The sequence below is a fragment of the Pongo abelii genome, chromosome 20 (genome assembly GCF_028885655.2).
Source record: "Pongo abelii isolate AG06213 chromosome 20, NHGRI_mPonAbe1-v2.0_pri, whole genome shotgun sequence".
Taxonomy (NCBI): Eukaryota; Metazoa; Chordata; class Mammalia; order Primates; family Hominidae; genus Pongo; species Pongo abelii.
The window spans coordinates 49388104-49400127 of NC_072005.2; the positions used below are offsets into that span (position 1 = coordinate 49388104).

At 54.9% G+C, this 12024-nt stretch overlaps 1 protein-coding gene across 2 annotated transcripts; it reads right to left on the bottom strand.

Moving 5' to 3' along the window:
* Positions 1 to 2123: 2123 nt before the first annotated feature.
* On the bottom strand, positions 2124 to 10837 carry LOC100454150 (CD177 antigen). 2 transcript variants are annotated; one of them, XM_054540577.2, is made up of 10 exons: positions 10774 to 10837; positions 10547 to 10687; positions 10148 to 10333; positions 8763 to 8885; positions 8437 to 8553; positions 5270 to 5386; positions 4155 to 4295; positions 3235 to 3420; positions 2984 to 3118; positions 2124 to 2682 (listed from the first exon to the last, which is right to left on the bottom strand). In XM_054540577.2, the coding sequence occupies exons 1-10, from the start codon at positions 10823 to 10825 to the stop codon at positions 2471 to 2473; spliced, it is 1410 nt and encodes a 469-aa protein (XP_054396552.2). In that variant the 5' UTR covers positions 10826 to 10837; the 3' UTR covers positions 2124 to 2470. The 2 variants fall into 2 exon arrangements, with proteins under 2 accessions (XP_054396552.2, XP_024092743.3); XM_024236975.3 differs by lacking the exon at positions 5270 to 5386.
* Positions 10838 to 12024: the final 1187 nt, after the last annotated feature.

Sequence of the window (12024 nt, forward strand, 5' to 3'; positions counted from 1 at the left end):
TTCTGATCTGCAGGAAGCCATGACAGCCCTCCAGCCGTCCTGTGCCCCTTGTGCTGCCAAAACAGCAGGCAAAGGAGAGGTCACTCTGCAGTCAGGGGAACGGCATCTGATTACAGAGGGAGGTCGGGTGGCTGGGACAAGGAGGCTATTTTCGAAGGCAGGCAACTCATGGCGGTAACATTTCCTTGGCCAGGGCCCTGTTCCATGGAAAACTGTAGAAACCCACTAAAGACAAGGCCATCCAAGACTCACTCTCCATAAGAATCGAGATTTGGGTTACATTGCAGGTAACAAATAACATCCAGTGTTATTTGTTGGAGGTGGGAAGACAATGTGGAATGTACTGGAAGAAAGCAGCTCTGAGCACCAGCAGCCCCGCCCCCAGGACCTCAGCAGCTATATTGGAAGCCATCTCCTCCCCATCTTCCTCTCATTGTGGGTGAAGAACTGGTGCCCAGCACAATGGGAAGAGGACATCACTGTCACCATCACACACTGTTACTGTGACAGAGGGGAGGACTGGAATTGTGTGTCATCTGTACGGAGGTCTCTGATTTCTTTCCCCCCTTGAGACAGGGTCTCGCTCTGTCGCCCAGGCTGGAGTGCATTGGTGCAGTCTTAGCTCACTGCAGCCTTGACCTCCTGGACTCAGCCTTCTGAGTAGCTGGGACTACAGGCATGCACCACCACACCCGGCGAATTTTTTGTATTTTTAGTGGAGATGGGATTTCACCGTATTAGCCAGGATGGTCTCAATCTCCTGACCTCCTGATCTGCCCGCCTCGGCCTCCCAAAGTACTGGGACCACAGACAGGCACGCACCACCACACCCGGCTAATTTTTTTGTATTTTTTTGTAGAGAAGCAGTTTCACTGTGTTGCCCAGGCTGGTCTCAAACTCCTGGGCTCAAGTGATCCTCCCACCTCAGCTTCCCAAAGTGCTGGCATTACAGGCGTGAGCCACCAAGCCCATCCTGGACTCTGATTTTCATCTGGACAAAGGAAAAGGGTGGATGCCGAGGGGCAAGGGAGTGAACGGTACTAGACATGTTCTGTTTCCTTCTCCAGATTCACTCTCTTCTCCTCTTCCCTCCCCTCTCCTCTATTCTCTACTGTGAATGGCAGATCTATGGGGGCTGGACCAGTGGAGTCTCCTGCTTCTGTGGCCTCTAGGGGGTTCAGTCAATGGGGAACCTCAACTGGAGACCAAAGTGAGGACATCACTTTGGAATTTTAGTTCCCCACCTCCCTCCCCAATATCATTGTGGGCTGGATGCGTTTTTCAGCCTGAGATGGGAGTTCTTGTTAGGCAACCCTCTCTGAATATCTCTCTCTTTCTGTCTCTGGCTCTCTCTCCAGCTCTCTCTCTCTCTCTTTCTGTCTATGTCTCTCTCTCTCTCTCTCTCTCTCTTTCTCTCTGTCTGCAGATTCCAGCAGTGGCTCTTCTCCTCGCCCTTTTTGGGCTATGGTGGTAAGAGAGACCCAATGGTAACAGCTCTAGGAAAATGCTAACCCATTTTTTTCTGGAGTTTTCTCAAGCCCTTATGTTAATTATCCCATGATAGGCAGATGCTACATAGCAACGTTTGGATCAATGATGAATTGCGTGTAGAACAGTGGTCTCCTGAGATGACAGTAGTGTATTTATGCTGTACCTTTTCTATGTTTAGATGTGTATAGATACACAAATACTTGTCGTGGTGTTACAATTGCCTGCAGTATTCACACCATAACATGCACTGCAGGCTTGTAGCCTAGGAGCAGTCAACTCTACTGTCCACCCTGGGTGTGTATTGGGCTATACCATCTGGGTTTGCGTAAGTGCGCTCAACAATGTTCCTATGGCGATAAAATCACCTAACGACACATTTCTAACGACACGTCTCTGTCGTTAAGCAATGCATGACTGTATTAACCTCTCCTGCAGTTGCTCAGATGGGGCGAGCCCCCTGTTTGTGCTAGGGCCCTGGCTGCTAGGCTGGAAGCCTCATACATCTCAGTGCATCGTCCCCTCCCAGGTCATGGTGATGCTCAAATACGTTTGGCTGGAGCACCCTGAAGTCTCTGCTACCATCCAAGCTGGTTTGGAAATGTGAACCAGACCAATAAAGGGCAGGCTTTGGATGGTCATTTTCTCATTAGGTTCCTCTCCTCCCCCACGCTAGATCCCTGGGTGTCCTGCTATCCCCTCACATGGAGAAATCCCAGCACTGGGAGAAAGGACAGGGTCTTTATTATCAGATACATGCAACTACTCCTCCAGCGTCCCCTCTCCCATAGGGCAGGTCCGGCTGCTCCAGGATCTCCCCAGTGTCGCTATTAGGTGAGTAGATATGAATGATTGTGTGTGGGGAAGATGATTCATGGACAGGATGGGGAAAGAATCTGGTGTCCAAGGCCATTAGGTTACAAGAACATGGACGGTTCAGTGTGGCGGTCAGCAGGGGTGAAGAATCGTGGGGGAAATGGAGTTAGCAGGAAGGGCAAACCGCCCCCCACCACAGCGCTAGGGCCAGTGCTAGCCCTATCCACCACGTGAGAGACTCCAGGCCCCCAGCCCCACCAGGCAGCTCATCACCCTTCTCACGCACAGAGAAGATCCCGATTTGTCTGGTATGGTTCAACAAGGAGCTGGAAGGTTGGGCCACGCAGCCCTGAATGCTCATTTTGGTGGTCAGCCCACCTAGAGGGAGAAGACCAAGTCAGGAAGGACACAGAGTACAGCCCAGCCAAATTCGTAAACCCAGGAGTCCAGGCCGCCAGCCCCTCCTCCCTCAAACCCAGGAGCCCAGACTCCTGGCCCCTCCTACCTCAGACCCAGGAGTCCAGGCCCCCAGACCCTCCCACCTCAGACCAAGGAGTCCAGGCCCCCAGACCCTCCCACCTCAGACCCAGGAGTCCAGGCCCCCAGCCCCTTCTCCCTCAGTCCCAGGAGCCCAGGCCACCAGCGCCTTCATCCTTGGGGCCCTGCTTGCAGCACTCACCTCCTGAGAGATGAATGTACCCATCATAACAATGAGTGGCGTTCCTGGGGCAGGTCATTCGGGGGGAGCCACTTGAGCAGGTTCCAAGGGGCTGCACACAGATAGGACACTGCCGATCTCCTAGGACAGGGGCAGCTGGGAAACAGAGGAAAGGTGGGGGTACATGACTTTGTGCTCAGAGCAGCCGCCCACCTTGGGCCAGAGTCTCTGTGTGTCTGGGCCTCATTTCTCCACAGCCCTGGATCCCATACCTTGAGGAGAGAGGGAGTTCAGCAGGACGCTGCTGCTGTTGGCACTATTGCACAGGTTCGAGGAGCAGAAGTGGGTATAGGAGGCCACAAGCACCCCAGGAGGGGCTGAGTGGATGGTGGTCTTCTGGGAATTTTGAGCCCCAACAGCGCTGCAGCTTTTGGTCCCCACCAGGGTTGATGTGCGTCCTGAGGGTGAGAGGGAAAGCTGGGCTGGGGACTGGGCAGCTCCCAGGGCAGCAGGAGCTCCAGAGCTGGACTCCCTGCCCTTCACAATACCCCCCAGGCAGAGGGTGAATGCCCTGATCACAATTGCATGGGTCATGTTTACTGTGGGGCAAAGACGGAGGCTGGGGCCTGGGTCCTCCCCGAAGCTCTGCCTCCTCCTAGTTCTCACTCAAATGTCACCTTCTCCATGAGTCTCCCCTGAGCACTGAGCTTAAAATTGCAGCCTTCACCTCACTTTTCCTATCTCCTTTTCCTTGCCAGATTTCTCTCCAGAGCTGGGATCTCCACTCCCCATACTTTGCTGCTTTTTGTTTGTTTCCTGTTTCTCAAGGCATATAAAGCTGCAGGAATACAGATGGGATTGGATCTGCAGCGCCTAAAACAAATGCTGGGTAAACATTTCCAGAATGTATGAAGCCACTGAGATTCCTCGGTGTTGGCACGGTTCTCCACCCTGGGCAGGGATTACTGCATACATGGTCACCCCTACCCAGAAAGGCAGACACTGTCATTCCCACTGCTTCACCCCCAGTTTTCATAAGGGGAACCCAAGATGCAGAGAGAAGAAGAGTTGGATTGAAAATTGCAGATGTGAAGGGAGCTGAGCAGGAAATTCAGGGGAAAGAATCCAGTGGGCTGGAGGGAGCTGCCAGGGACTTGGGACAGGTATTCGTCTTCTACCTCAGTCCACACACCTACATCTACGAGCAGCAGCGTCTCCTGACACACCTGCCCCGCCTCGCACATCTCGGTATTAAATGTGGTCCATTCAGTGGGTTCTTTACTCAAGTTTTCCTGAGTCTTCAAGGTGGTCCCCCGATGACAGGTCAGAACATCTGGGGAGAGGAAACCCAGGGTCTGCGTAAGCCAGGAACCCACCATGTCTGTCACTCCACGTCCTGGGCTAGGGAAGGTGATCATGCTCTTGAGTCACACTCCAGGTGACCTGGCCATGGAGTCTCTCAACCACGGATTCAGAAGGGACTTGGGAGTCCAAACCCCACCCGCATTGTTCCCTGTTTCTGCTCGAACACCCGCAGGGACGTCCTCTCACAGCCCTGTGGGAACGGCTGTTCCTTGCTTCAGCTGTGAGAGCAATGGAAGCTCTTCCTGATCCTCTGCCCATCTCTGCTTCCCCATCTGAGCTTTAAGGTCCTCATTTCAATAATAAGGAAGACAGCCTGAGACCTTTCTCATACCTTTCAGTTGCAAAGCCCTATGTTGCAAACAAAAGATGCGAAGGGCCAGGGTGGGCTGAGCACTGCCGCTGAGCACTGCCTCTGCACCTGACTGACGTCATTGCTTCCCACAGATCCACCCATCTAAGGTCCCAGGGAACTCAGCTTATCTGGGATGCCTCATTTCCCCACAGCACCCCACCCTCATTTGCAACAAGGGAAACAGAGGCAGGATTGCTCAGTAGCTGCCCATGCCACACAGCTTGTGAGCGGCAGAGGTAGGCTGGGAACCCAGGGACTCTGGACCCTCAGGGTCGGGGTTGGGAGCAGGAGGCAGACAGGTACTGAAGACCATCCTTGGCTACCTTGGCCCCGAGGCCCTCAAGGCTCTAGTGTGAAACCACAGCCCCTGGCCTTCCCTCATGGCCATCACAGAGCAGGGGGGATCGGTCCCATGACGCAGGGACTCTTAGACTGAGCCCCCAGCTTTCACTAACACATGCGACCTGCAGAACAGATGCCACCCTGGAGGGCTGCTCATTTGCATACTTCACAGATGACAAAATCAAAATCACGGCTCCTGCTCCCTTCTCCCAGCCTTCTCTCCCCACTCCCATCTCCCCTACTTATACCTGTGGCGGCTCGTTTCTGCCGGCCTAGCTGAAAACGTTGGTGTTGTCCTTGACCACGCTCTTTCTCTCCCATGTTGAGTTCCTCAAGAAATCCTACTGGCTTGAGCTGCAGAAAATCTTCAAAACCCAACCCCACATCACCACCTCTGCTGCTTCCAAGTCCCCCTTCGCTCCCACCTGACTCCTGGGGGTCTCCCTGCACCCGCCCATCACTGTTCCTCTCGCTCCATTCTCCACCCAGCAGGAGGAGGGAGGCTGGGTAAACCTAAGTCAGTTCATGTCACTCCTCTGCTCCGAAGACTCCAGGAGGTCCCCCATTCTGGAGAATAAAAGTCTAAGCCATTCCAATGGCCCGGGAGGCCTGATAAGATGCGGCCGCCTCCCCGCTCCATGTACGTGTCCTACTCCACTCCCTCCAGCACTCTGCTCTGCACAGGTGCTTCTGGCAGGCACTCACCCACATCATGGCCTTTGCATCTGCTTCCGCCCCATGTCTGCAACCATCCCCTCCTCTTCCCCAAATCCAGGGAAAGAGGCTCCATGAGATATGGACACTTTTGATCCTCATGTGAAGCTGAGGCTGGAAAGCTGTTTCAGCAGCAGAGCAGGGCCTGGGACCCACGTGTCCCTGATTCAGACGCGGGCTCTTCCCTGCTCTCTCACTGGGACCGCTGCCCAGCTCCTCTAGGGGCAGCCAGGGCCTTATCTGCCCAGACCCCTTGGTTCCTCACAAGAGCTGCTGTCATGGCCCCTTTTAGTAACCTGCGTCCTTGCACCCAGCCCGCCCACTGCTGTGGCTTCTTATAAGCGGTTCCATCACCCTGAAGCCTCTTCTCTCCTGCACTTGGTCCCCAACGTCTTGTTGTTCCCCCAGTTTCTGATGCCTGGTCTTGTGATGCTCACTGTCTGCTAAACTGCTGAACTGCACTTCACCAGGGAGACAAAACAGCCTCCAAGATCTGGCTCCAGTGTTGAAAGCAGAATATGAATCTCTATGAACAGCACTGATTTATGCATAATAGCTGTGTTTTATGTGGTGTGTTTGTGTAGTGTGTGCACATGGGTGATGTGTGCAGGTATGTGTGCTGTGTGTGAGTGTGTAGTATACATGTGGGGGGTGTGGTTGTATGGGGTGTGTGGTGTGTTCATGGTATGTTTGTGTGGTGCGTGCATGTGTAGACATACTGTGTGTGATATATGTGGTATGTGTTTGTTTTGTGTGTTTGGCGTGGTGTGTGTTCTGTGTATCTGTGTTTTGCTTGCATGTGGTGTGTGTGGCATGCCAGAAGTGTTGTGTGTATTGTGTGTTGTGTGTGGTATGTATTGCATGTCCGATATGTTGAGAGGGAGAGTGTGTGTGGTGCCTGATGTGTAGTGTGTACGTGGCATACACACTACACGTACACGTAGTAATTGTGCAGTTGTGTGATGCATTTGTGTGTGTTGTGCATATTGTGTGCTCTGTGTGTGATTTGTGTTCCATATGTGGTATGTCAGGGGTATGGGGGAGTGTGTGTGTTGTATGTGATGTGTGGTGTGTATGTGGCATGGTGTGATGCATTGGTGTCTGCTGTGCTTATGGTGGGCTGTGTGTGTGGCAAGTGTTGCGTCTGATTTGTTTCTGCAATATCTTCTGGATTATCGGTGTCATCTGGTCCCAGAGACCAGGGCCAGATCCTTAACACCAGCATCAGTCAAAAGGAAAGATAAATGGCTCAGACCCTGCCCTCCCTGCTCCACAATCTTCCACGGCTCCCCTGCCTTCAGGAGAGGGTCCACCCCTCAGCCTGGGTTTTCAGGTACTTGAGCGACCACCAGGTTCCCCACTTAGCTCTTCCTCCCCCACCAGTATCCATTCTGAAGGCATGCCAGTTCATTTCCTCCCCAGCCTCACACCTGCTGTGCCTTTGGCTTGGAGCAGCTCCCTCTTCGACCCCACACCCACCTTGTCCACCTGGAAAACTTCTAATCACCCCTAATCCCAGCTGTACCCCCTCATCTTGATGAGTCCTTCTCAGGTGGAGTGAGGGACTCTTCTTGAAAACAGCAGGCTCACTCCCACCTCCAGGCCTATGCAGCTGCTACACACTGTTCCCTCTGCCACCAATGTCCTCTTCCTCTTCTACCAATAAGCTGTAGGTCATCTTTAACACACAGTTCACAGGCCACCTCCTCTGTAAAGCCCTCCTTGACTCTCTACCCCAACAACATCAGTATCTTCCTCCTCCGAGCTGCCCCAGGCCCCACATCCCCGTTTGCCACAGCCCTGATCACCTCAAGCTGTGACCATCCTCCCCCTCCTAGTCCTGGAGGCCCTTCAGGTAGAAACAGGGTCTGACTCATGAGGGAGCTTTGCTCAAGTGAGCCCTGCATGTCCTCACTTGAGCAAACACCTCCTGATACCCTTCCTGAGCCGGTTCCTGAGCTACCCAAGGCTGGAAACCGTGGTGCCAGTGATACCAAGCCCCTGGCCTTGGGCTCCCAGCCTAGCTAGGGAGAAACAGCCAAATACACAGAGGAATGTGTGCAGAACTCACACAACTCTCTCTTCTAAGCACTAAGGGTTAGCGTGATGTGGGCAGACAAGGAAACTGAGGCACGGGCAGGGAAGACTTTGCTCCTAGGAGGGAAGCTGGGATTCCTATAAGACCCCCACCTCCCCACCACAGCTTCCTGTTGCTTTGGAGCCCTTATGGAGACATTCCCTGGCACTCTCTTCCATGGCAGCACCTAAATGGGTAAGTGGGGACCCTCTCAGTGTCCTCCTTTAACTCTTGCTTTGTCTGTCACACCTGAAGTGCCCTTGATTTTCTCTCTGATGTTCTCTCCTGTGCAGGCAAGGCTGCTGGGGCACTCCAGCTCCATGGGCGGGGTGGGGGCTGGTGAGGGTGGTAGAGAGGCTACGGTGGCCTAGGGAAGTGGGAGACCTAGGGTTACCCAAGGCCAGGGGTGTGGAGACACAGAAATTGAAGCAACCAGTCACTCTCAGCAGCTTGAGAGCCAGCAGGGGCCCCAGCACTCACTGTTGCCTAAAGCAACATGCCAAGCAACCCACCGTGCACCCTTGACCTTCCTCCTGCTGGCTTTGGTGTGATGGCTCTGGATGCCCCATGTGTCATCGTGCCCCGAGTCTGTGGTGCAGGGCACAGCCTAGGGGCAGGACTCACCTTTTGTATTGCAGTTCTCAGTCATATCCACGGGCCCAATTTCCTGCGTCCCATTGAGCAGGTTGCAATCTGGCTGGGGCATGCATCCCTGGACTCTCAGATTGGAGAAGATGCCTCCTGCAGAAAGGGGGAGCGAGAGAGAGTCAGTGATGCTGCCTCAAGGACCACCCAACCGTCAGAGGCAGGCATAGCTCCAGGAAGCTAGGCTCACCCTCCTCCGGGTCTCATGCCGTGCCTCAGCTCACCCTCACTCCCCAAAGAGTAAGATCTCAGTCCCCAGACTTTCCAGTTCAGTCCCCGCAGGGACCCCGATGTTCCAGGCTTACCTCCCCTGAGCCTGAGGAGGCCATTATAACAGTGTGTGGTCCCCTTGGGGCAGATCTCTTCCGTTGTCCCCTCCAGACAGCCTTCCATAGACAAGCAGACTGGGCACTTCAAGGATCCTGGGTCTAGGGAAGTGACAGACAGAGTGAGGGGGCAGTGAGAGGGCACTGGATTTGATCAGATACCTTCTCCGTACCCCACTTTTGCTGGCCTCAGGAGTCAAACTGCTCAGCCTTCCCAAAGAGGCCTTCTGCAGCTCCCACCATGGGATCTGGATGTGGGAAAATAAAGAAGCATAACCCGTGAAAGAGGAAGGCAGAGCGATCAGGAGGTCTGGGTAGAGGCACCCAGGGCTGGGTACAGAAAGTGGTCTTGGCTGGGTGTGGTGGCTCACACCTGTAATCCCAGCACTTTGGGAGGCCGAGGCAGGCAGATCACAAGGTCAGGATTTCAAGGCCAGCCTGGCCAACATAGTGAAACCCTGTCTCTACTAAAAATACAAAAATTAGCTGGGCATGGTGGCAGGCTCCTCTAGTTCCAGCTACTTGGGAGGCTGAGGCAGGAGAATCGCTTGAACCCGGGAGTCGGAGGTTGCAGTGAGCCGAGATTGCAACGCTGCACTCCAGCCTGGTCGACACAGCGAGACTCTTTCTCAAAAAAAAAAAGGGGGTGTCTTGGGGGGCAAGTGGGGGTGGGGGTGGGGGGTGGGCAGGGTGGAGGAGGGGCCTGCTGAGGCCAAATGTAGACTCAGACATGGTCAAGTCTGAACCTTTCAACAAAGTCTGGCCTTCCGAGGGGAGACACAGAAGCAGACTCACTGGTCAAGGGAACGAGGGGGTGCCCTGGAACGAGGGGGTGCCCTGGAACGAGCCAGTGCCTTCACCTGCAAGTGCTACTAAACCTCCCAGAACAGGAGACTTCTGTGTTCACAAGCTGTTCCAATAAAAGAAGCGCAAAACAGCTCCCTAGACTCTTTATAACACCAGACAAGGAAAGTGGAAAGTTACAGTTCAGTCTCCCTTAGGAAGAGAAAATAGCAAAAACCCTGCAGGAGAACTTCTTGAACCAAACGCAACAGAATAAAAAAGGAATGCAGGATGACCCAGTTAATGGTGATTTCATATCAGAAATCCGTCCTGTTTGCTCTTAGAAGAGGAGGGGTGCGGGGATTCCCGGGTGGCCGAGGTCGGTGGGAGGGATCGGGAGTGAGCGGGGAGGGATGGAAAGGGAGGGGGGCGGGGCGGCCAGGGAGCATCAGGGGAAGGATGGAGCGAGCGAGGGTCGGGATAGCGAGCGAGGGCGGGAGGGACTCCATAACAGCCCCGCTGTGCTCAGCCGAACCCCTCCTGGCAGCCCCTCCCTCTCCTCCCGACCCTCCCGCAGGCACCTGCTGGGGGCTGCGGGGCCCAAAGCGGGGCGGAGGTAACGAGGTTGTTACAGAAGTCCTTCTGGCGGCACACGAAGGTGTAGGAGACCAGGGAGAGGCCGGGGCCCATCCGGTGCTCAGTGACGCGGGGCTCCTGGTCCTTGGCCTTCGTGCAGCCCTTGGAGAGCACCACGCTCACTTGGGGTCCTGGACCGAGAGAGGGAGGCAAGCGAGGATGGAGGTCAGGCCTCCAGGGTCCTGGAGGGAGACGCTGCTACATGGCGTAGGCTGAGAGGCTGGAAAGGGGATCACCGGGACCCTAGGAGTCGCTCACCCCGGAGGGGTGGCTCCCGAGTCCCTGCACAGGGATCGAGGGACCGAAGGGCAGGGCGGGGTCTCTGCACCCCAGGGCCTTCTCACCGCTCTCAATGAGTATCAACGTGTCCTGGCACCCCAAGCCGCTGTCGCAGCTGGTGTTCTTAGGGGTCCATTGCAGGGGCAGGTCGGACACATTCCACACATCCTGAATTGTCCCCAACTGGCAGAACAGCGCCTGCACTCCTGGAGTGGCAAGAGCAAATCCATCTCAGCAGGGTTCCCTTGCCTGGCCTCCAGGGAATCTCCTCCAGGCTGGGGTCATCACTCACCTGGCAGTGGGAAGGTGACCCCCAGGAGGGCCAGCAGTAACACCCGGCTCATGACCTGTCTGTGGCTGGTAATCTCTTTCTGCTTTTTCAGCAGGAAACAAGTCCTTTATACCAGCCCTTAAGCAGCCAGCCCAGAAAAGGGTGGGGAGGGGAAGGCCTTGCTAAATGGAGGCCTGGGCCCCACCCCAAGTCTCAACGGCCCCAGTGGCCTATCAGGGACCCCCTTTCTGCCTCAGACCTTTGGGTCCAGGCCCCCAGCCCCTCCTCCCTCAGATGGAGGGTCCAGGACCCCCAGCCCCTCAGCCCCTCCTCCTTTCAGACCCAGGGGTCCAGACCCCCAGTCCCTCCTCCCTCAGACCCAGGAGTCCAGACCCTCAGCCCCTCCTCCCTCAGACCCAGGAGTCCAAGCCCACAGCCCCTCCTCCCTCAGACCCAGGAGTCCAGACCCCCAGGCTCTCCTCCCTCAGACCCAGGAGTCCAGACCCCCAGTCCCTCCTCCCTCAGACCCAGGAGTCCAGGCCCCCAGTCCCTCCTCACTCAGACCCAAGAGTCCAGGCCGCAGGCCTCCCTCTCTCAGACCCAGGAGTCCAGGCCCCCAGGCCCTCCATAGTTAGAAACTGTGGCATCTTGACCCTAGGTTTCCCCGTCCAGAATCCCAGCCCTCTTTCCTCCTGAGCCCAGCTATGTGGATCGCCACCCCCACCCTCTTTCTCCAGTAGTTTGGGAAGGCAGTTTCCTCATTTCTCATGGGCTCCCTGGCCACCTCTGTACCCCAGATGGGGAAATGGCCCAGCTACCTGTGAGGACGTTGTGCAGTGGGCATCGGCTTGTCCCCATGTCTTCCGGTCCTAGTTTCTAACCTCCACTATCTTCCCACTTCTCTGTTCTTTCTCTTTCCTTCCTATATTGCTTTTCTTTTGATTCTCCGTTTCATGCTTTTCTTTTCTCTACCCTCACGGTACAACACAGGACTCAAGTCCCCAGTTTCCTACCACCAGGAAAGGCTTGGCCAGAGGTGGAGTAGAGACTGAATATCTATGAAAGAATTAGGATATATCTGAAAAATGCAACATTTGCTGGAAGCTGATGGGAGAGCAGTGTTGTGGTGAAAAGCCAAGATTTCTGAAAAACAATACCCAAAAATCCTGCCTTGTAGTGTTGGCCTATTTCTCTGGTGCAAATACTCATAGCATCTCTAATTTTAAGCTACCAACAGTTTACCAATCAGGCTGATGAAATCCCTAGATATTT